The sequence below is a fragment of the Hyalella azteca genome, unplaced genomic scaffold (genome assembly GCF_000764305.2).
Source record: "Hyalella azteca isolate HAZT.00-mixed unplaced genomic scaffold, Hazt_2.0.2 contig9912, whole genome shotgun sequence".
Taxonomy (NCBI): Eukaryota; Metazoa; Arthropoda; class Malacostraca; order Amphipoda; family Hyalellidae; genus Hyalella; species Hyalella azteca.
Window position 1 is genome coordinate 2,267 of NW_025939968.1, and position 23,181 is coordinate 25,447.

Genomic DNA, 23,181 nt, shown 5'->3' on the forward strand with positions numbered 1-23,181 from the left:
CAGCACTAGAATGAAACGTTAATACCGATTGGACATTCTAATACAGATGAAACATCTGGAGCATCGCACAAATATATTTAAATAATACAGGTTTAAAATTTCATCGCAGTGTCTGAATAGTCGCGGCAGAAACGTCCGGGGCCATACTTTCAAAATTCGCTAAGTGAACGTAAGTATTTACGCTCTATTTTCTTGTCTATGATTGGTGGATTTTGCTTGAAAGGCCGTCAATGATTGGCTGATGAACTTACGATCTCTTAACTTTTTTGAAAGTATGGGCCCAGGACAACAACATACCCATAAGACAGCGATGGCTTAAATGTCAAACATCATTTCAGAAGCACCACGAAAACATCCTTCATCAAATTCCCCTCGATGAGAGAAGTGTAATAATAAACCACAGATTAAACCACTAAAGGAAAGTTATTCAGATGTACACCTGTACTGATTGAGAGCATAAATTCACAAAACTCTATACAAAGAAAATGTTTAAAACGTCATCAAAAACTCAGTTTTTACTATATTGAGTGGCAAGCAGTGTGGGAATTTAACATTCCTTATAAAAAAACTGCACTAAAACAAACCCCCTAAACGCTTAAATAGAATTCGACTTCCACTGCGTAAGCCCTTACGATTCGATAACGTGGGACACCGAACCTGCACCTCAAATAACTTGTTCAACGGTATGCTACTCCACATTGCATGGTAAATAAACGTAAAAACACAATGATCTTCTTACGAACATAAATGGAAAAATCTCTACAAAATACCAGGGCTTGACAAGCAGTTTCGTGGAAATCACTTATATTCGAGAGGCAAGTGAGTTCAGAAGTCTTACAGCAATACGAAATTGCGGCTATAGCACACGTGATACTATAAAATATCGAATAACTTTTTCAATTCGGCCATGAGCTTCCAGTCAGTTTTGGTCAAGTCATCCCTGAAGTATTCCTTGCAGGCATTTATGCTTTCCCGCGATATTTTGCTGACGATTTCATCGGTGACCTCGAAGTGTCGGCCAACCATCTTAGGCGTGGTGCCCGGCGACGGGTCGATCTTGATGCACACGTCCACTCCCTTCTTGGCGATGTCCACGGGCTTGTGGTCGAACTCCATAGACGACACCACGCCGATCTCAACAAACTGTAAGCAGTTGCATATAATAGGTACACATATAACGACGAATGCGCACATGAGCGTCGGATAATTTCGTTGTGAAAACACAAATACAAATGACCTATATACAAGTCAATTGTTACAAATTGTACGCAAGTAATTACTAAATTCTACTAAGTGTTGAAGTGTTTAAAAACTGTTAAATAGCTCCAAACTAATCATAATCAAGCTCTAACTATTTGGTCGAAATTGCAATAAAACTGCGTGATTGTGTACGGCGAACAGACTGTACCAAAACTTCCGGAGACGACAGCTAATCATATATATACACGCAGAATTATGTGGTTAATTGAGTCAAATAAGTCTTTTTGTTGATAAGAATAGCTGGACGACACACCTCCTTTGCAGGAACACAGAGAACTGTGCCGGTTCTGAGGACGCCTTGCTCCACAGTGACACCCAGCACAATCGGATCCCTCTTGTTGAAGATCGCCTACGGATCAAATTGAATAGTATTAGTGGTAAACTTTGGAATACACAGCTTGTGTGTGGCATGCAAACTTTGGAATACACAGCTTGTGTGTGGCATGCAAACTTTGGAATACACAGCTTGTGTGTGTTAGGCATGCGATTAGAAGTCGGTGTGTGAATTCTCAAGAATAGAAACATAACTAAGAATTACTAAGAAATTACATAGGAATTGAGCAACAAGAGGCTGTACTCGAGCTAAACACATTCATATATGATGTCTAGTCTAGAAACAATTATTAACAGAGAAGATATAAAATTAATGCCGAGTTATTAAGGCTTTTAATAAGCTGAAAAGTATGATTGTTTCAGCTACAAGTGAAATAAACATCGTGTAATTGAAAACACCTATTACAAAAATACAAAATGCGTTATTTTTAAGAAAATAGTATCTCTTGGACCACAATGCATAGAATTAAAGAAAGCGCAACACTCACGGTAGGCAGAACTTTAATCTTGCAGGGAAAGATGGCGATGCTGCGGTTCTCTTCTTGCTTCTTCCGTTTGTGCTCCTCCAGGAACTCGACGTAGCGGTCGCCCAGGTGATAAATTGTTTCCTCGGAAAATATGATGACGCCTTCCCGGTCGGCGAGCTCCTGGGCATCTCGATCAACCTGGGACATGGGACATGGGACATGGGACCAGTGAATAAATAATTACAGTAAATAGAGATGAAGCTCCTGGGCATCTCGATCAACCTGTAACATCAACGGTAAGTCAGAGTGCAACTATGACGTATCAGAAGTTATTACTGCAAATAGAGTGGGCATCTAGATCAACCTGGGACATGGGGCATGGGACATGGGACATGGGACCAGTGAATAAATAATTACAGTAAATAGAGATGAAATTTCACTCAACTAGTGGAGGGAATATACTCAGGAACGAACATTGCAGCACAGAGCAAATTCAATTCGACATTCAAATCTCTCAAAGTTGTGGTTGAACTAAGACGACACGAGGACTTCTGATCATTTAACAGGCAAGAGAAGGAAGAAGTAGCTGCGGACGGCAGGATGGTCAGTCTGTTACAGATGATATTAAGTTATTACTCCTATGAGGGTGTTAAGACACACTGCTTTATAATTACAAGGCTTGCACCTATTATACCCCTTTCACCTTGACATCGAAGGCAAGAATGACGGCATATTTATCATCATGTTCTAGCATGGCTGCCGCCTTCATCACATCGCGTTTAACAACGGGCCCGACGCGAATGCCTGAATAAGGTATGCCCTTGGTCTTGAAGAACTCGAGCAGCGCTTCCAGGGCTCCGAGAGTCGACGCTTGCACGTACACGCCTCTGTCTTTCACCTGAAATATGAGGAATTTATTGCTTCACTGTTGCTACCTCAAACAAAATATTATAATTGCAAATGTTGTAATCGTGAGAAAACCACGGCGGCCCCAACTAGGTAGCAAAGAATGAGGAAGATGGAATGAAAGAGTTTTATGGAAAGAGAATCTCGTAAAAAAACAGTTGCTACCTCTAACAAAATATTCTAAATGCAAATATTGCAATCGTGAGAAAACCACGGCGGCCCCAACTAGGTAGCTGAGAATGAGGAAGATGGAATGAAAGAGTTTTATGTAAAGAGAATCTCGTAAAAAAATTGTTTAACTTGTGCAAAATGAAAACTGGAACAGCCAAATTCTTCACTAGTATTTATGGCTGAAGGCAACGGCAGATACACGAACCTTAATGGCCTTCATAGCCAATGTGAAGTCCTTGTGCACAACCTCCTTCAGTACGCTGATCTCGTCTTCGTGTTGTGCCACACGCAAACTTAGGCCAGCAATGGCTTTATCTAACTCCTTGGCTGCTATTTTTACCCCTTGCGCCGCCTTAATTTCCTTGAACTCATCATACGACCCCTTGACACGGATCTCTTTCAATGGTTTTGGCATCAGCAATGACCTGGACACAAGTGATAATAAAAGTAACTAAAGGGCAATAAATTTTATAAACACTACAAAGTTTTGGCATCAGCAATGACCTGGACACAAATGATAATAAAAGTAACTAAAGGGCAATAAATTTTATAAACACTACAAAGTTTTGGCATCAGCAATAACCTGGACACAAATGATAATTAAAGTGCATGTTAAATAGGCAATAAATTTTATGAACACTACAATGGTTTTGGCATCAGCAATGACCTGGACACAAAGTGATGATAAAAGTAACTAAAGGGCAATAAATTTTATAAACACTACAAAGTTTTGGCATCAGCAATAACCTGGACACAAATGATAATAAAAGTGCATGTTAAAAGGGCAATAAATTTTATGAACACTACAAAACATGCATCTTGGAGCCACAGATATCTATGAGCGACATCGTTACAATATTCATAGTTAGTTAGTTTAGTGGCCAAATGTTTACTAGCGCTTCAGCTATTTAACTATCTCGCACCGAAAGTCAAAATGAACATCACCATAGAGGTGGAAGGTCATAAAAATTGTTTCGAATATGAAGGACGACTGAATCAAACAATTAAAGTGTACAAATCCCACCTGATTTGAGTGCACCGTTACAATATTCATAAAATTAGTTTTGAATATGAAGGACGACTGAATAAAACAATAAAATTTTAAAAAGCCCACCTGATTTGAGTGACAATAGGTCCTTCAGTGCCGGCCAGGACAATATTGTCTCCCTCACGCAACCTCCCGTTAACAAGAATGACGTCGATGGTAGTGCCGTAGCCTTGAATGGTCTTGACTTCAAGCACAACGCATTGCAGTTCCTCCGAGTATCGTAGTTGCGGCGCCAGTTTAGCTTGGCACATGGTGCATATTAAGGCAATCAAGTTGCCCATGCCGTCCCCTGTTATGGCGCTCGTGGGCACCAGGGACACGTAGGTTCGTGGGTCAGGATTCTCGTAAAACAATGCAGCATTCAAACCCTGATGAATAACACAAGCAAAATTATATATATATTCCAACTGCATCAACACTTGAAGAAGTTGCCCTGGAAAGATTTTTTTTTTTGTTAAATTAAACGTTATAGATAGCAAAATATTCAATACCTGCAGAGCACTTCGTACTTCAAAGCACTCGACCACAGCACTTACTGTATGTTGATATAAGCTCAACGACCCAGTAACAATTGTTAGATTTGCGAGATGCGAGCAAGATAAAAAGACCTCACCTACTCATTAAATTTTACATTAATGGTATCAAGATAAAATGAGCTCACCTGGGCCCATAGTTTCAAAAAAAGTTAAGAGATCGTAAGTTCATCAGCCAATCATTGACGGCCTTTCTAGCAAAATCCACCAATCATAGACAAGAAAATAGAGCGTAAGTACTTACGTTCACTTAGCGAGTTTTGAAAGTATGGCACCTGGTCATTAAATTTAACATTAATGGTATCAAGATAAAACAGGCAAGAGAAGGAAGAAGTAGCTGCGGACGGCAGGATGGTCAGTCTGTTACAGATGATACTAAGTTAAAAAAAAATTAAGTTAAGTTAAAGTTAAGTTAAAAAAATTAAATTTTACATTAATGGTATTAATATCAAATGAGCTCACCTGCTCATTGAGTCTAATGGTAATTTCTTTAACTCGCCGCTCGAAATCATTCTTAGCAAATTCAGCTTGTGCTTGGACCACCTCCTTGATGTCTTTGTGCTGGTTGCCCTCCCACTCAAACACGCTGAAATGATAACATATATTTAACTTTAAAGATCAAAATAATTAATACCTATCACATAATACGTATCAGGTTATTGAAAAATTTTGTATTGTGGACGGTACGCAACAGAAGTCAAACAGAAAAGCAAACCAATGCATATCAAAAACTTTCATGAACTTAGTTATTCTCAATAACTCCGGTATTGAAGATGAAAAAGAAATAGCAACCACTTGAAAAAAATCAAGTCTCAAGTCAATCACAAAAATACAATTTAAACAAATTTCAGCCAATATTAGAAAATAAGTTAACCATAGAAAAGAGATTGTGCAAAAAAATATGACTTGCCGATCAACTTTATTGAGGGCCACGACAAAAGGAGTTTTGCGCTTCTTGAGAAGCTCGATACTCTCGATGGTCTGTGGCTCAAGGCCCTGGGTGATGTCCACCACCAAGATCGCCATGTCGCACAGCGAGGACCCGCGGCTACGCAAGTTACTGAAGCTCTCGTGCCCAGGCGTGTCGATGATGAGAAGACCGGGGAAGTCAATTTGATCAATGGAAAACGCCTGTCAAAAGATATAATGTTATGTTTCTAACTTCAACAATGTGATAGATGATATCAATGGTAAACGCCTGTCAAAAGATATAATGTTATGTTTCGAACTTCAACAATGTGATAGATGACATCAATGGAAAACGCCTGTCGAAAGATATAATGTTATGTTTCAAACTTCAACAATGTGATAGATGATATCAATGGAAAACGCCTGACAAAAGAAACAACGTTTTCCTCTAACTTCAACAATGTGATAGATGATATCAATGGAAAACGCCTGTCAAAAGATATAATGTTATGTTTCGAACTTCAACAATGTGATAGATGATATCAATGGAAAACGCCTGTCAAAAAAAAAACATGTTATTCTTCCAACTTCAACAATGTTATAGATGATATCAATGGAAAACGCCTGACAAAAAAAAAACAATGTTATGTTTCGAACTTTAACAATGTGATAGATGATATCAATGGAAAACGCCTGTCAAAAATAACAACGTTATGTTTCTTACTTCAACATTCACAATATGATAGATAATATACAGACAAGTAAGATTTTGAATGCATAAATTATATGGAAGAAATGTTTTTCTTAAATTTGATCTTCACCAAACATCGCTAGGTCTGTTTTAGGGACAATTTTTGATTGACAACTTCACAAAAAATATTATTTTCAAGATTGAGCCCAATTTCTACACCTCACATGGGAAATAGATGACGATACAAGAAATTTGATACAGTAAAAGGAATTTGGCCAGCAGGCTAAACTGAACAGCAGTTATCAACACGTCATCATCCCTCACGCGAGTACAATTTTGAAGCTAGGATAATTAATGTTACAGCACCGCAAACTTTGCCCAAATGCTAATAAAAAATATATAACTCAGTACTCACTGCTGTGAGTGACAGAGAGCGCATTTTCACGTTGACGAAAACGTGAAGTTACGGACGGGCGGACAGACAGACGTATAGACGGACGGACGGACATGACGAGTACAATAGTGCATTTTTTCCATAAATGAGAAAATGCGCTAAAAAATATAACTCAGTACTCACTGCAGTGAGTGACAGAGAGCGCATTTTCTCGTTGATGAAAACGTGAAGTCACGGACGAACGGACAGACGGACGAACGGACAGACGGACGAACGGACAGACGGACATGACGAGTACAATAGTGCATTTTTTCCATAAATGAGAAAATGCGCTAAAAAACAGCAGAAGACTCACAGGTTTAACCATCTTGGTCTGGTTGGCGATGGCTTCAGCAGGGACGTTGGTGGCACCGATCTGTTGGGTGATGCCGCCCACCTCGCCTTCTTGCACGTTCGTGCGGCGTAACTTGTCCAGGATTTTGGTCTTGCCATGATCAACGTGGCCCAGCACGCAGATCTGTGGGCAACCCGACAGATTAGGACACTCACAACTGTTAAATGCAGGTAAATGCAATAATATCAATTCGAGATATTGCAAATTCCACATCAATAAAAGATACAGGGCAGGCAACATTCATAATCATTATAATATTTGCACGCAAATCTTTCGTTTTCAACCCACATCGTTTCCAACATCAATGACCAAAAATGATCACTCAAAATTTCAATTTCAGGAGCTCACATATTTGAGAAATAGAAATTTACATTTACATTTCTGACCAGACGAGATCAAAAATGCAAGTTACATAGAAATTACCACTAATACAATTAACAAATCTCTGCCTGATATATTTCTTTAAAAATTAACAACATACTCCTATGTTGCAATAGCACCTACTTGCAGTCTGAAAGACAGATCATCTTGGAAGTTCTGGGCCCATACTTTCAAAAAAAGTTAAGAGATCGTAAGTTCATCAGCCAATCATTGACGGCCTTTCAAAAGTTAAGAGATCGTAAGTTCATCAGCCAATCATTGACGGCCTTTCAAGCAAAATCCACCAATCACAAACAAGAAAAATGGAAAATAGAGCGTAAGTACTTACGTTAACTTAGCGAATTTTGAAAGGTCAAGACTCACCACGGGAGCGCGGAGGACACGTATGTCCCTATTTTTCTCATTGAGCTCTCGCCGTTTCTGGAGGCGAGCGATCACCTTCTCTCTCTGTGACATCTGATCATCTTTCACTTCTTCATCAGATTCTCCTTCATCTTCACTTTCACTGACCTGTGAAATTTATAAAAGGATACTAATTGTCATCGAAATAGCTATTTTGAACTCAGAGCTAAACGGATGTAATGCTTTATAACAGGTAGACAGAGAAACCTTTAAAGAGTGAATAGAAATTGATACACAAAATGTTGGGAGCCTGATCGTAGTTTTAAGGTTCAATGAAAAATGCAGCCACAGCATCACAATCTTATCATTAGAAAATGCCACGTTTAGAGAAAATTACTTTGAGCAAACAGAGAGAACTTCTTAGCTTGAATCAAAGCAGAAATATACCACCTCAAAAATAATACGATTCCAGAGAACAAACCTCTTCTTCAGTGCGACTCTCTTCAACTGCCTCATCCTTTGCAACTTCAAGTTTGGTGCTGGCAGAGGACTCTTCAGTCTCGTCATCCTGGCCTTCTTCTTCCTCTGCCTCCTGCTCATCGTCATTGTCCTCGCCACTGCTGATGTCCCACGAGTCCTTCACGCCGCCCTCCTCCTCCGGCTCCTCTTTAAGCACCGCGCTCTCCACGAGGTGCTCAGCTACAGCAGCTGAAGGTTCAGTGTCCACGAGGTCTGCAGTCTCGCTCCCAGCAACTTGCTTTTCTTCAGCCTTGGACTTCTTTTTAGCAAAGGATTTGGAGCCCAGGCGCGGTGTCTTTTTATCTGCTGCACCGACAACAAGGCCCTGAGCCTGTAAAATTTGATGAAAATATAATAGGTATACTAGCCCAGAGCAGTACATAAAATCTACTCGTACACTACACAAGGAACCTAACGTAAACGCACTTAAATTCATCTCTTTTAATGTGTTAATTCCATCATTGTTTCCTGTCTCTCACAACAATCATTTGCAATCTCCTTGTAGCAATCTCCTTGTAGCACAACACTTAAGTTCCTTGTACACTACAAGGAACCTAAAGTAAACGCACTTATATTCATTTCTTTTAATGTGTTAATTTCATTATTGTTTCCTGTCTCTAACAACAATCATTTGCACACAAGATTATTAGTTATATCGTCAGACCACATGTGATGCATGGTAAGCTGTGCTTGCTGTTATCTACATACTTGGGATTTTTTCTTGCAGAAATACAAGAGTATACATGACAAAACAGCCGGACACCAGCTTTTTTATAGGACAACAGTGTTATCAATGTAAAACAACACAACCCAAAGCTTGAATAGATAACATAAATTTTAATACAAATTCACTAAAACAATAAAAACCACACTAATACTAAGGTAGTTTGTTCAAATTCAAAATACAAGCTGGTATCAACACATAGAAGATTCTGGTAAAATTAATCAAAAACCTTGAGATGTTCCAACATTTCCTGCGCACGCCTCTGGTCGGCCTTCTGCTTGGCAGTCAATAGTTTGCCCTCAGCTTTTAGCCGCTCTTTACGCTCTTTTTCTTTCTGCTTCTTCCTCTCCTTCCTCTCTTCCTCTAAACGCCTATTCTCTTCTTCTATGCGTATCTGAAAATAAAAAAAAAAATCACAGGTAAGTTATTGAATATATATTATGGTTTGGTATCTTCAAGGCCAATTAAGCATAATGTAATATTTCAAAACGATCTTGTCAAATTGAAACACTGAGGTGACAAACATTTAATTTACTAAAATCTATCAACTCACCCTTTCTTCCTCCTGCCTTCTTAATTCCTCTTCTTGTTGACGACGCGCATCCTCTTCTTCCTTTTGTTTCTGCTGCAACTCCTTCATGGCTGCAAGCAACTTCTTGTTGGGGGCATTTTTCTTCTTCTTTTTTTCATCATCTTCTTCTTTCTTCTTCTTATTTTTAGTGGCATCTTTTTTAGGTCGGGTCTCTACCGAGTCATCTTCCTCTTCAGGACTGCTGGTGCCAGATGCTGGTCTCACCTCAGCTGCCTCACTCACAGCCTTCGCATCTAAACTATCCACATTATTTACTTCTGCATCATCAGGACCATCAGTGACAACAGGCTCTTCTATTTCTTTCCCCTTTTTTCTTCTAGTCTTTTTTTGTTTTGTGTCAGGAACTTTTTCTTCTTCAACCACTTCAGGTTCAACAATGGGCTCTGTTGCCCCTGCAGCTGCTCGAGCTTCAGCTAAAATGGCATCAAAATCTTCTTCTTCAACTTCTTGTTTTGCCTTCTTCCCTTTTTTCTTATCTTTTTTAGGAGGGTCTTTCTTAGGGAGATCTTTCTTTGGAGGTTCCTTTTTTGGTGCTTTCTTTTTTACAGCTTTTACACGCTCAGGAGAAGAATTCAACTTGTCTGAATCATTTGAATCTTCATCAGAAACTTCATACTTGATGTTATTTTTCTTTGTTTGTTTTGAAGGATGGTTAATAGTAGGTTTAGTATCACTATCATCACTGTTTGTGTCATCATCACTGACATCCATCATATCACCAGCCAGGGCAGCAAAACCACGGAATTTGCTCTTGACTTGCACTGGCATCTCCTCTTCACTGTCTGAGAGAGCTGGACTGATGTTCTTTGCCTGCAAAATTCAAGCTTGATATATGAAGAAATGTAAATAGAAGCAACAGTTTCTTGATATGTGGACAACAAAAATGTCAAATATCATGCATTTCATTTATAGTCTTACAAAAAGTAATTTTGAAAGCAACAAATTCAGGTGAAATGAATTAAGAAAATATTCTAGCAATTTATGAAATGAATTTAATTTAAACCCCAGGATCTGCAAAGTGGATCAGTGGTTGTTAAAATTATACTTCAGCAAAAATGAATAATGGAAGGAGTTCTTGATGACATAGGGTCATACTGGGCAAGTGGGCATAAGTCCATTATTGGCTTACAGTGCCTATCATTGACATGGGATCAGTGGAGGAGGATATTCAAGAATAAGACATTTGTTACCTTGGATTTAGCCAATGGTTTTGACATTGCTGATCCATTGATGGCAGAGTCAGTTTTTGGATTTGACATCTCTAAAGTCAGAGCTTCCAGCTCATCAGCAACATCATCATACTGTTGTTTCTTTTTGGATTTTTTTGACTTGAGTTTAGCTGTTGTAGCAACTGGAACATCAGCCACTGTGTCTTCATCACTGCATTGTGAAGCATTTTCCACTTCAGCAACACTGTAAACAAAGCAATTTAATAAAATAATTTATTGCAAGTGTCAATACATAAATTAGCGTTTCATGAAGCCAAATGTTTGAGAGTCTAAAAACTCTCTGCTTTGCCACTAGTGACATTGTCCTAGGCCACCAAGGACTAGGGTAAACGCGGTATATTTTGACACATTAAAGATGTAGCAAAAAATGAATGGCTATAAAAAATCACCGTATGAGCAACTCATGTTTTGTTTGCTTTACGTCAATCTCAATACACCACACTACGCGCCAGCAACAATGAAACGTCACAAAATGTTGCCATGTTTATTTAAAAGCCTTTAGAATGCAAACCTACCAAATCCATATATTCCGATGCTGTGTGTGACTAAATTTGGCATTTTGTGAGACTAATTCCGGCCGCACTTCAAACTCTACTAATTCGTTATTCCAACCCTCTTGTATTCAAATTCCAATCGCTGTGTGAGCTGTATTGGAATACAACACAGCTTGGAATTAGTACACAATTGAATATTGAACACTACTTAATTAGGCTTTTAATTAAGAGCTATTAAGCTTTTAATTACGAAATTTTTAATTTTTTCATACACACACAGCTCAGAACTAAACTGTCTCTTAACTTAATCATCTATAAATTTATTTACCACTTGAAATCAGCAAATACAAGTATACTTAAAGGATTACTAATATATTCACAGACTTATTTGAAAGTCTCAAACCATAATATTCTTTCTACACAAACAGTTTATCACTATTTGGTAGAGAAAGGTCAACTATCAACTTTGACACATTTTTCGATGTTCTCACTGGGTGACAAGCACTGTCTCTCTTTGGATCTCAACATTTCCCCACCACACAGCCCAGACCTAGTGTTTAGGCAATAGTATGGCCGCTATGGCGCAGGTGGCGCGCAATAGTACTATAGTAGTAGGTATGACGTCACTATTTCAACCATCAACGAATGCGTGAAACTAAGACAAAGCTTAATATAAAGAAAAAAGTTTAGAAGTATTGGAATTACTCACGATGTCGGAATATACCGTGTGTCGTAATAAAGAACTAGTGCGTGACGTCATGTAGCAAGTTGTAATGAGGTCCGGCTGCGACTAGGTGTTGTCAGTCTCTATGCAATAGCCAGTACGAATGGACCTGACCCCTGCTATTCTATGATGTAAGTGCAACGTTCCTTACCTCTACGAATCTTACTTGTTGACTGTTATATATTTCCCTTGTTACTGTTATGTTATATCGTTCCGTGTTGCGTTTAGAAGTATTTTACATTAGTTGTTATGTTTCCAGGTAACTGGGCATTTGTTCAGTAAAGCTTGGATTGCCCAAGTTTATTCGATCCTTGATCCCACAACAATTACATCCTTTGCTATTTTATTAATTTCATTTATTTTTTACAGCTGGCACGGTAATGTCAAGTCCACATTAACCCGGCCTGTGCTCTTTCCCTTATTAATGATTTTTGGATTTTGTTTTTGCCTACCGCAAATCCTAATTTGTTCATTTGATATTGTTCCTAATAAAATTTAAAACCTTAAAGCTTTCAAACCTTTAATTTAGACAATAATTAGTGCTTCCACAAATATTTATTCATTCTCGTTGTCGTGGCCCTTCCTGTTATAAGAGGGGATAAGTTGCAACTCGCGGTGCGCTGAGACTCACACGATAACAGTGGCGTCTCCGACTCTTTCTAAAAAAAATTCTATTGTTCTGTATTTATTTTCAATCCAATAGTAATTCTAAAGTTCATGTAACATGCCAGATGATAACGTTTGCATCTCATTTTTGCTTTAAAATTAGTAAGTTTCAATTTAATGGTAATTCTTGATTATTATCAATATGTCAAGGTCTGATAAAAAATTCAATATCCGAAGTAAAGGGAATGTTAAGTCAGGGGAACTGGGAGAGCACGGGCACGGGGTGGACTTGGCGGCGGACTCGGTGGCTGATGAGATGGACGCAGCTGGGGAGCTCCAGGTTGCGACGATCCCGACAAGAGGCCCAGCTGACAATGAGCGTGAGATGGTCCTGACGACGTCTACAGCCGTCAGACCGGCTGTTCATCCCATAACTTCGGCGGCCTCTATATCATCTGCGGTGATCCAAATGTCGCAATCCGCTCCTCCAGTGACAGCGGTTAACATGGCGCCTGCAATTATTGTTGAAAGATCTTTAACCCAACGAATTGTGGCGATCCAGTCTCTACTCAACCAATTTTGTCACCCCAAAGTTCGCGCGGATTTTGTCAATAACCAATTTGGCTGTCAGATCAACCCCAAGTTACTGCCACGCATTGACGACCTACGCTGGTCACTATCGCCACGCTGGCAGAGTGGTAGCATCATCAACCCTGGTAGAAGGCACTGTGAGGCAGTTGAACACTTTGATAACTTAATGGCAAGAAGTGATGACTTGTTTCTCACCGACCTCGATGATGCTGAAGGTTGCCTCACGTACAATGAGTGGCTGACGACTCTAGAAACTATTGCTGCAGATCGCTACTGGAGCAAAGTGCCATCGGAAAGCAGATGCACCTACATTGTTCCCAGCGAGCAAGAGGTCAGCGACAGTGATGGTTCTGCTCCACATTCCCAAGAGGCAACATCTGTCGTGGAATTAAAGAGTAACAGAGTGGCGATCCAACAACGAAAATCTCACTCCACGAAGAAGAAATCTCTCAAGAAATCCAAGACTAAACAGAGCAAGATTAACATTGAAGACTTGATTCCCACCTCCAGTGGTCCTTCCTCTGAGTCAGGTAGCAGTGATGAGCACTCGGAGCATGATTCATCGATAGCTGAAGCTCCTATTAGCCAGCAGGTTCAAACGCTATGCGGACATGACGGTCGATCTGTGGTGACGCCACCAGTATTTGAGATGGACGGTCGCATGAGCCTCAAAGATTACCTCCACTCCTTTGAACGATATTTTGATAACAAGTTCAGAGGTAACGAAGTCGACAAAGCCATTGAACTTGGTAAATTTCTGTCAGGAGACTTGCTTCGTGTTTATGAGGTAAAGGGTGGCAAGCGTCAAAAGTACCACATCTTGAAAGAAAATCTGCTGGCCTACTACAAAAAGAAGAAAATTGGTGGAAGAAGCTATTGGAAATCTAAGCTCTTTAATGCTTCACCTGATCTTGACGAGCCTTTCGACATATACGGTATGCGTTTGACAGAACTGGCACGACGTGCATACCCAAACAGTAAGAAGGAATGCGCGTCTCAACTCCGCCACCATTTTCTACAAGCGTTGCCGCCCAACATTCGTGCCAAGATCGCTGATATGGAAGGAGCCGTTAAGATAACTACTGGAGGAAAACAGAAACACTTGTCGTTCTCAGGATTAGTTGAACTGGCGAAAGATATGCAAGAAGCAGGTCTTGCACGGAAGTCCATCATGTGGGCAAGTCAGCCTGCTTCCGGGTCCAGTGCGACGCGAGATTATGGGAACTGTCGCCAAAAGGAGCAGCCCAAGGCTTCCCGCGAGTTTCGTCAGTCTCGACGTCAATCTGATCAAGGAACTTCACAGAATAGAGTCTGTTAGTCGTAAGGAAAACGAAAATAACTCTAAAAAAGATTCATCTAATTTAAACAATAAGAAGGCAATCCCGTATTCACCAAAGAAGAATCAAGATCGTCGAGCTGCCGGAGGGCACAATCAATCTCAGAGCTCAGATGGTAGGTCTCCAGCTGATATCTCTCGATGTTCCTACTGCAGGAAACCTGGCCATAACTTGCCGTTCTCAGGATTAGTTGAACTGGCGAAAGATATGCAAGAAGCAGGTCTTGCGCGGAAGTCCATCATGTGGGCAAGTCAGCCTGCTTCCGGGTCCAGTGCGACGCGAGATTATGGGAACAGTCGCCAAAAGGAGCAGCCCAAGGCTTCGCGCGAGTTTCGTCCGTCTCGACGTCAATCTGATCAAGGAACTTCACAGAATAAAGTCTCTGTTAGTCGGAAGGAAAACGAAAATAACTCTAAAAAAGATTCATCTAATTTGATCAATAAGAAGGCAATCCCGTATTCACCAAAGAAGAATCAAGATCGTCGAGCTGCCGGAGGGCACAACCAATCTCAGAGCTCAGATGGTAGGTCTCCAGCTGATATCTCTCGATGTTCCTACTGCAGGAAACCTGGCCATTTCAAGCGTGATTGCTGGCGATTTTTGAGAGTCTGCTTAATATGTGGCAAATCACACTCCATGGAGGACTGTCCTAAGTTTGACCCCAATTATCGGAACCGCTCGCGTTCTCAAGGCAACAGTAAGGGTTCCTCGTCAAACTGACAAGTCTTACCAATGAGGGCAGATCGGTGAGACGAAATTCGATTGCCCAAGGCTCCAAACAAGTCAACATTGCTACTAATCTGGAAGAGAAGATTGATGAGTACCTGAAATCAACTACTATTACTGACGCGAGCAAAACTTCTGGAACGGAGGAAGACGTTTCGCCTTCATCAGTGGCTCGTGCGAGGGTTGATGGCTCTAACGTGCGCCACATCGAAGAGGTACCTGGTCCGACGCAGCGAGTCCACAATGTGGACGGGGATGCTCCAGGTGAACGCCGTCACGACCGTTCGTCTGTTGCTTGCAAGATGTCTTCACTAGACGGTGACACAGAGTGCATACCCGGAAAGTTAGTAAGTTTGATCAGTGAACAGGTGCGCCTAATGAAGGTTGAAATTCTCATTAATAATATTCCTGTGATTGCAATACTTGATAGTGGAGCCGAAAAATCATTTATTTCTTCTGATTTAGCTCGTGACTTAAAACTTGACATTTCGAAAAGTGAAAGTGTTTTCAGTGCAATTGGTGAGAAAACATTTAAAACTCTTGGCACTGTAAAGACGCCTCTAATGATTCATGGCGTCGAAATGTGCAATATCAATCTTATTGTGTTTCCTACTGTACCAAATAATCTTATTCAATTTGTTTTAGGCATTGATTTTCTTAGAGAAAACAAAATTGAATTGTGTGTAAGTAGACGAATGATCGCTAAGCATTTAGATGGTGGTGGAAGAATTGAAATTTATATCGATCGTTGTGGCACACCATTACATGTCATGTTATGTTCTTTACCATGCTATGCTTCTTCTGCTGTCAGATTGGAACCAGGTAGAGTGCAGCAGGTTCCCGTTTACTATCGCGCGCCCGCTGTTGCGCCTGATCATTTGTTGATGTATTCGGATGAATCTGGTAAGGACAATTTAGATGCAAATGTTCACGGTATCGCTGGATTTTTTAATGTGCAAACTAAATCTATTTTAATGGCGTCTCGTGACCTAAATGTTGATGTGAGGAAGGGTCAGTATGTTGGCACTTTGGACTCGGTATACCAGCTTCCTCACGAAGAGAGTGTGTCTCAATCAAATGAATCGACTAATGATGATATTAGAAACCGAATTGCACTTCCTGAACTTTCAATTAAGCAGCAAACTGAAGTTTTTAACGTTCTTTCAAAATATAAAACTGTTTTTAGTACGGGAGATAACGATGTAGGGGTAGCTAGCGTAACTAGTCATACGATTAAACTGACTGACGAAACTCCCATCTACCAACGTCCCAGACGTTTTCCTCAGCCGATTACCGAGGAGATAGAACGTCAATGTCAGGAGCTCAATGCGTTAGATATTATCGAGCCCAGTGCTTCGCCCTGGTCATCTCCAGTGGTGCCGGTCCGCAAGAGTGATGGCTCGATACGCATGTGCATCGATTATCGTAAATTGAATAAAGTTACTGTACCTGATAAGTTCCCCGTACCAAATCTGTGCGATTCTATTTTCGGTTTACACGGTACTAAATTTTTCACTCGCTTAGACTTAGTTCGAGGGTACTACCAGTTGCCAATTGACGAGAACAGCCGACAGTACACTGCTTTCTCTACCCAGAAAAACCACTGGCAGTTTAAGAGATTAAGTTTTGGTTTACGCAACGCGCCGTCAGCGTTCCAACGTGAAATTCAAGCTGTCTTGAGCACCTTCCCCTCGAACAAGGTCATAGTGTATATTGATGACATTCTTATCATGGGATCAACCTTCCGCGAACATCTTGATCTGGTGTGTAAAGTCCTTGAAACTCTGTTAAGTTATAGTATTAAAATCAAACCCTCGAAATGCGACTGGTTTCGGTCACAAGTGCAGTATCTCGGTCATTTAATCACTACTTCAGGTATTCGGAAGACTCCCGAGTATGTACGTAAGATTGCCGATTATCCCCAGCCAAAGACAGTAGGCGAACTAAGAGAGTTCCTAGGATTTGTTAATTTCCAACGCAAGTTTTTACCAAAATGCTCGGAAACACAAAAACCTCTTTCTTGCCTTACTGGGGGTAGACGTTCTAAGAAGCTAGAGTGGACACCTGAAATGACTAATGCCTTTTCAAAACTGAAGCAGGATATGCAGTCAGACTTAGAGCTGGCTTACCCCGATTACTCGGAAGGTGCTTGTAAACTAGAGCTCTGGGTTGACGCATCCGCTTACGGTGCTGGCGCCTACCTAGCGCAGCTGCAGGGTGAGTCTCACAGGGTTATTGGATTTGCTTCGATGACGTTCACTGGCGCGCAGCTGAATTACTCGACTTTGGAACGTGAGTTGACTGCACTGAGATGGGGCATTAAAACTTTTCGTCCATTCCTGTATGGTGTTCCATTTTTATTGTTTACTGATCACCAGCCATTGGTACACTTGCATAATATGAAGATTGTCTGTTCTCGTTTAGCTCGAACTATTGAGGAATTGTCTGATTTTGTGTTCGAAATACGGTATGTCCCTGGACACTTGAATTCAGCCGCAGATGCGTTGTCCAGGTTAAATTGCCATGTACCTAACCAAGATGTTGCAGATCTTGAACCTGTCCTTCCATTTGGTTTGATGTTGGACGGCCCACCAGTGCCCGGGGGTGGTGACTCACTCTTTGTGAGTCTACTTCGAGCATTGTGCAGTCTTGGGATGGGTAAAAATCTGCCTCGTAGTGAAAATGATTTGAGAACAATGCTCGTTGATGATCTAATGAATAATGCATTGAAGTATAACATCACGCTAGATCGCGAAAGTCGAAAGCAGCTACGTCTTCTGCGTTGTAAGGGTCAGTTGCCTGCACTTGACGTTTTGCTTGCTGCCAGTAGACTTTTTCAGGTTCGCGTTTTTGTTTATTTTTGGTCTACCGAACCAATTGTGTATCAATTTGAAAACTTTAAACGCATTGTTCATCTGCAGTGCGTTAGCGGGATACATTTCAACCCTTTGATTGAGGTGGTTAATTACACTCCTCCTATTGTACCCCAGACTGCTATTAACTCAGTTCACTGTGATGCGGTAGCGTGCATGTCATCGGATGTATTGTGTCCTGAGTCTGATGATGACGATGCTCATGAACTCACTCTGGATCATGTGTATGTCGAAAAAGCTCCTAAATTTTGCGCGCATGTCCCGAGCTCATTGCCTCAAGTTTGTGCATCGTTTGGTGAGCTTCAATACTGTGCAATACTAGATACAGGAGCTGAAATAAGTTTAGTGTCTAAGAGTGTTTTGGAATCACTCGGAACTGATGTAGAATTTAACTTGCTCAATGAACGTGTATGTGACATTGTTGGATTGTCAGGGGTGAGAACACCAATCGAGTACACTGTAGAGTTGAGATTCGACATTGGAACTTACAGTATGCCTGTTAGTCACAAGTTTGCAGTTGTTGATAATTTGGTGTTTCCCTATTGCTTCTTGCTAGGCTTGGACTTCATGATTGAGCATGACATAAGCATTGATCTGGAGAGTAACACTTGTAAGCAAAACTTCAAATCAGTTTCTAAGTTGGGGCCGAAGTCTATTGTCTATAGTCCTTCTATTGCAGAGCACCATCTTTTGCTATTACAAGCTGACTTGGCCTCTTCTCATCAGCTGAGAGCTAAGCTGAGCAGTGATGACCTCAGATTCGAGATTGAGGGAAACTCCACGACCATCAGTGGACTATCATTACTGATGGAAGATGATGCAATCAAGCATGTTCAGTCGAAGTGTCCCGAGGTAGCCTTGCTAAAGGAACATATTGTGAAGGAAACTCCTTGCAAACGTTGGCCTAATATTTTGAAAAGGTTCTCACGACATGCACACAGGTTGTCTGTAATTGATTATACTCTTGTGTATAATGATAATGATGTGTCTCATGTAATCGTTGTACCACTTAATATTGTACTGGAAATCGCCATTGTACTGCATTTTGGTTTTGCCCATGTAGGCAGAGATAAGCTTTTGGACCTAATGACCAATCTTGTATGGCATCCAATGCGATATAGTATTGTTAGTGATATCTGCACTACGTGTCATCAGTGTCAAATTATGAAAATATTTTCAACACCTATTGTACCGCCTACCCTAAAAATTTGCACGAGTTACCCTTTTGAACTTGTTGCTGCAGATTTGGTGTCACTTCCGACGACCTCGGCAGGGTTTCTTGGCTGCTTGGTTGTTGTAGATCATTTCACCAAATGGGTAGCAGCGGTGCCTATAAAGAATAAGAAAGCAGCCACAATTGTTAAATGTTTTGCAGACAATATTTTTCCATTTTTGCCTAGATTGCCCACAAACATCCTTACTGATAATGGGCCAGAATTTACATCTTCCGAATTGAACAAATTTTTGTCAACCTGTAATGTCAATCATAAGCTAACAACCCCGTATTGTTCGAAAAGCAATGGCGCAATTGAGAGAGTTCATCGTTCTATTCAAAACTTTCTAAAGAATCTTGTTGCAGAATCCAATACTTGGGATGTACATCTGTCTAAAGCTATTATAACGTATAATAACACGTATCATTGTGAAATTTGCATGTCACCATCAAAATTTTTGCTGACAAAATCTCATAGAGTGGATGCTGATCCTCCTCTCCAAGGTAAACTGCGTGATACCTGGAAGCTTGGTCACCCAAAATTCATTCCATTCAAAGTTGAGCAGCTGGTTTTGATGAAAGAACAACATAAAGATTTTCGTAATGTAAATAAGTTAAGCCCTAATTTTAGAGGTCCCTTCAGTGTAACTAAGGTGAATGACAATGGCCTAATGTATCAACTCTCTGCCCCAGACTCTAACACTGTTATCAGAGCACATCATTCGCAGTTGCGTCAATATAAAACTGTACCTACCTACATTGCTCAGAATCCATGTTATGTGGAGGTGACGTGCGGCGATGCCGGTATAGGTTCTACTGATTGCTCTAGTGTTGACTTTGTAGACAGTATAGCGCCTAATTTCGTTGATGCGTTGTCTACTGACGAGTCCTCAGTGTCTGGAGGTTCTGATAGGGAGGATGTTGTGTCTTTATGTAACAATAATCCATGTGATGTACCTGCTCAATCTGATAGTGTTTCATGTTCATCATTTTCTGGATTTGATGATTCTGTTGTCCATTCAATTACTGCCAACTCTCAGTCAAGTTCCTCAGGCCGTAGTGTTTTAAGTTCGACCTGCACTGTTGTGGGATTGTGCAGGGGTTGTCATTTTGAAGCCAGACTTGAGGCTAATTCAACCTTTCTTGACAATATTGAGGGGTCTGGGGCGACGGAGGAAATCATGTCTGTAAGACCAGAGGCTCTTGAAGTGGATGTGTCAGGAAATAGTGCGTCAAATGTTCGTATAGATGACGTGTACAAATTAACTGTTCTTGAGTGGGAAGAAGATAATGATTGACAGTTGTCATCATTAGATTCTAACTATATGATTGATGAATCTGGTGAAAATACTGACCCTGAAGTTGCGACATCGGCGCAGGAGAGTCATTTTGAATGTACCAATGAGGAACCAAATTGTATTTCTCCAACGGGTAATGATGCTGATGTTGCGCAGTCTAGTTCTAGCTCAGGAACCCTTGTTGATGAGCAACCAATTCATTCATGCGAGTCGCTTGTTGCTTCTGGAAGTAGTGATTCGTTTTGTGGGTTTGGAGCTAGCCAAACCAGTATAAATAGCTTGCATAAGTTGAATGAAATACGATCTAATGTCATTGATGTTGTAAACACAGAGTTAGATGATTTAGGTGCTAGATCCGAAACTTCACATGTGCAGCATACTCGATCGAGAGGATCTGTGCCTTTACTTCCTAATGTTCAACCTAAAGTATTGGAGCGATCACGTCGTAAGAAGTAATAAAGTTATATTTTATGTCTGTAAATTTTATCTTAGAATTTCATTTAAATCATTGCGAATACAAATATTTTTGCTCTTAGAAAATAAATTTTGAATTGGTAAAATATTTTCTGTGTAATTAGTGTATATAGGTTTGTAAATTTGTTTTACTCAACGTGTCTATCAATAAATTGTAAATATTTACCCAGCTGGCTACAGCACCGATGGTGTAGGGTGGTGTATACAGGACTGTGCACAGATGAGGCTGAGCTAGTGGGGGGGCATGTTGCCGGGAAGCTTTTGTGGCTTGTGTAGCACAGCCTATCTGTGCTTATTTATCCTTGTTATTTGCCTCCGGCCTTGCCTTTACCTCACCTCAATGTCTTTGTCCTCTTTTGTTTCAGTCTCTGTTACAGATATTCATTAACTATAAGCTGAGCCCAATGAATGATACTCAGCTGTGTAACAGAGCGGTCTGACAGTCCTGACCACTCGTGCTTAGCCATGCTGGTTAGTGAATGTTCATCCTTGTATATATATGTTTTGTCCTCATTTTAATTTACTTGTGTTTTCTGTAAATAAGGCATTGGTTCTTGATTTATTATGATTCTTTGATTCATTACATTAACTACTGCATTTTCTCATGATTCCTATTTTAAACAATTAGTCAACTATACTTACTTAATTGTCTATCATTGCATTCTTTAACTGTGTTCACCTTGCAAACCCTTTTGGTTCTTTGTTTTACTTAACTTGTTTTGATTCCATTTAATTATGACTATATCCCTTGCTTGCTTTGTTAAGGTTAACTGATAAGTCCCTTGCCTTTACTGTACCTTGCAATGCTTGATTACTAATTAATCATTTCAATCACAGCTTCTTAAATTATACATCCTTTGCTATTTTATTAATTTCATTTATTTTTTACAGCTGGCACGGTAATGTCAAGTCCACATTAACCCGGCCTGTGCTCTTTCCCTTATTAGTGATTTTTGGATTTTGTTTTTGCCTACCGCAAATCTTAATTTGTTCATTCGATATTGTTCCTAATAAAATTTAAAACCTTAAAGCTTTCAAACCTTAAATTTAGACAATAATTAGTGCTTCCACAAATATTTATTCATTCTCGTTGTCATGGCCCTTCCTGTTATAAGAGGGGATAAGTTGCAACTCGCGGTGCGCTGAGACTCACACGATAACAACGTTGGCGCTCAGCGTTGCAAGGGAAATTCCATTCGAAGGAATGTAGCATCTCCCGAGCGCTAGGCTTAACTGTGCGCGACTCTAGCGTATATAAGGACCTCAGATTTTGCGCCAAGGGTTGTTGGTTCTACGGCGGAGACCGTCACGCACGTGCGTCTGCAGTTAGCGGACGTACAAACGGCTGCGGCCATCAGGCCGGCGGTGTTACCGTTTTCGAACATTGACGGTCGCGAGAAACCCAGACTTATCGAAGCAGCCAAGATTCCTGTGAGCGCGTCAAACATATACAATGGACGGCTAAAACTTTAACATATTATACGGTCAACATCATCACTACGGCTGCGGCTCAGTCGTGAGACAACGCGAGAAGCCACAAATTATCCAGCGGTTATAACACCTGCAGTCACGGAGACTCAACTACAGAGCACGGCGGGCAGTTATCATCGGTGCGGCGCAGTTCTCATCAGAAGAAACAATACGGTCACAACCATCAGCCGCAGTAAACCTACAAGTAATCTACGGCCAGACTGACCGTGAGACATCTATATAGGACAGGAAATTAATGCATCATATTACCAGTTCACTGCAACTCACCCTTAAGGAGCGTTGAAGTTGCTTAGGAAACAGGAGTATGTGGAAGAACCAGAGTATCGGCAGTTTGGCAAGCAGGATTAGGTTGACAATCACTTCAAGGTAAATTGTAATTCAGGCAATGGATGCAGACATTGATAGACAATCAGGTGCAGATAGGCACAAGTTCAAGCATGACCATGCTGGTGCATGTTAAA

At 40.6% G+C, this 23,181-nt stretch overlaps 2 protein-coding genes and 1 long non-coding RNA gene across 4 annotated transcripts; 2 read left to right on the forward strand and 1 right to left on the reverse strand.

Annotated features, from left to right (window-relative positions):
* Positions 1–471: 471 nt before the first annotated feature.
* On the reverse strand, positions 472–11,100 carry LOC108680120 (eukaryotic translation initiation factor 5B). Of its 2 annotated transcripts, XM_018168885.2 has the most exons (14): positions 10,855–11,100; positions 9,626–10,474; positions 9,302–9,466; positions 8,311–8,679; positions 7,851–7,997; positions 7,068–7,229; positions 5,629–5,849; positions 5,181–5,304; positions 4,252–4,553; positions 3,343–3,562; positions 2,764–2,958; positions 2,082–2,258; positions 1,514–1,609; positions 472–1,143 (listed from the first exon to the last, which is right to left on the reverse strand). In XM_018168885.2, exons 1-14 carry the CDS (start codon positions 10,921–10,923, stop codon positions 874–876), a joined length of 3,366 nt encoding a protein of 1,121 aa, XP_018024374.1. In that variant the 5' UTR covers positions 10,924–11,100; the 3' UTR covers positions 472–873. The 2 variants fall into 2 exon arrangements, with proteins under 2 accessions (XP_018024374.1, XP_018024375.1); XM_018168886.2 differs by lacking the exons at positions 472–1,143; positions 1,514–1,609; positions 2,082–2,258 and adding an exon at positions 2,265–2,342.
* Positions 11,101–12,129: 1,029 nt separating this feature from the next.
* Positions 12,130–12,410, forward strand: LOC125178459. The gene is made up of 2 exons (XR_007156909.1): positions 12,130–12,242; positions 12,371–12,410. It is a non-coding gene; the product is annotated as an uncharacterized LOC125178459 (long non-coding RNA).
* Positions 12,411–15,612: 3,202 nt separating this feature from the next.
* On the forward strand, positions 15,613–21,241 carry LOC108680125. The gene has a single exon (XM_018168896.2). It carries the CDS (start codon positions 15,674–15,676, stop codon positions 20,753–20,755), a length of 5,082 nt encoding a protein of 1,693 aa, XP_018024385.1. The 5' UTR covers positions 15,613–15,673; the 3' UTR covers positions 20,756–21,241.
* Positions 21,242–23,181: the final 1,940 nt, after the last annotated feature.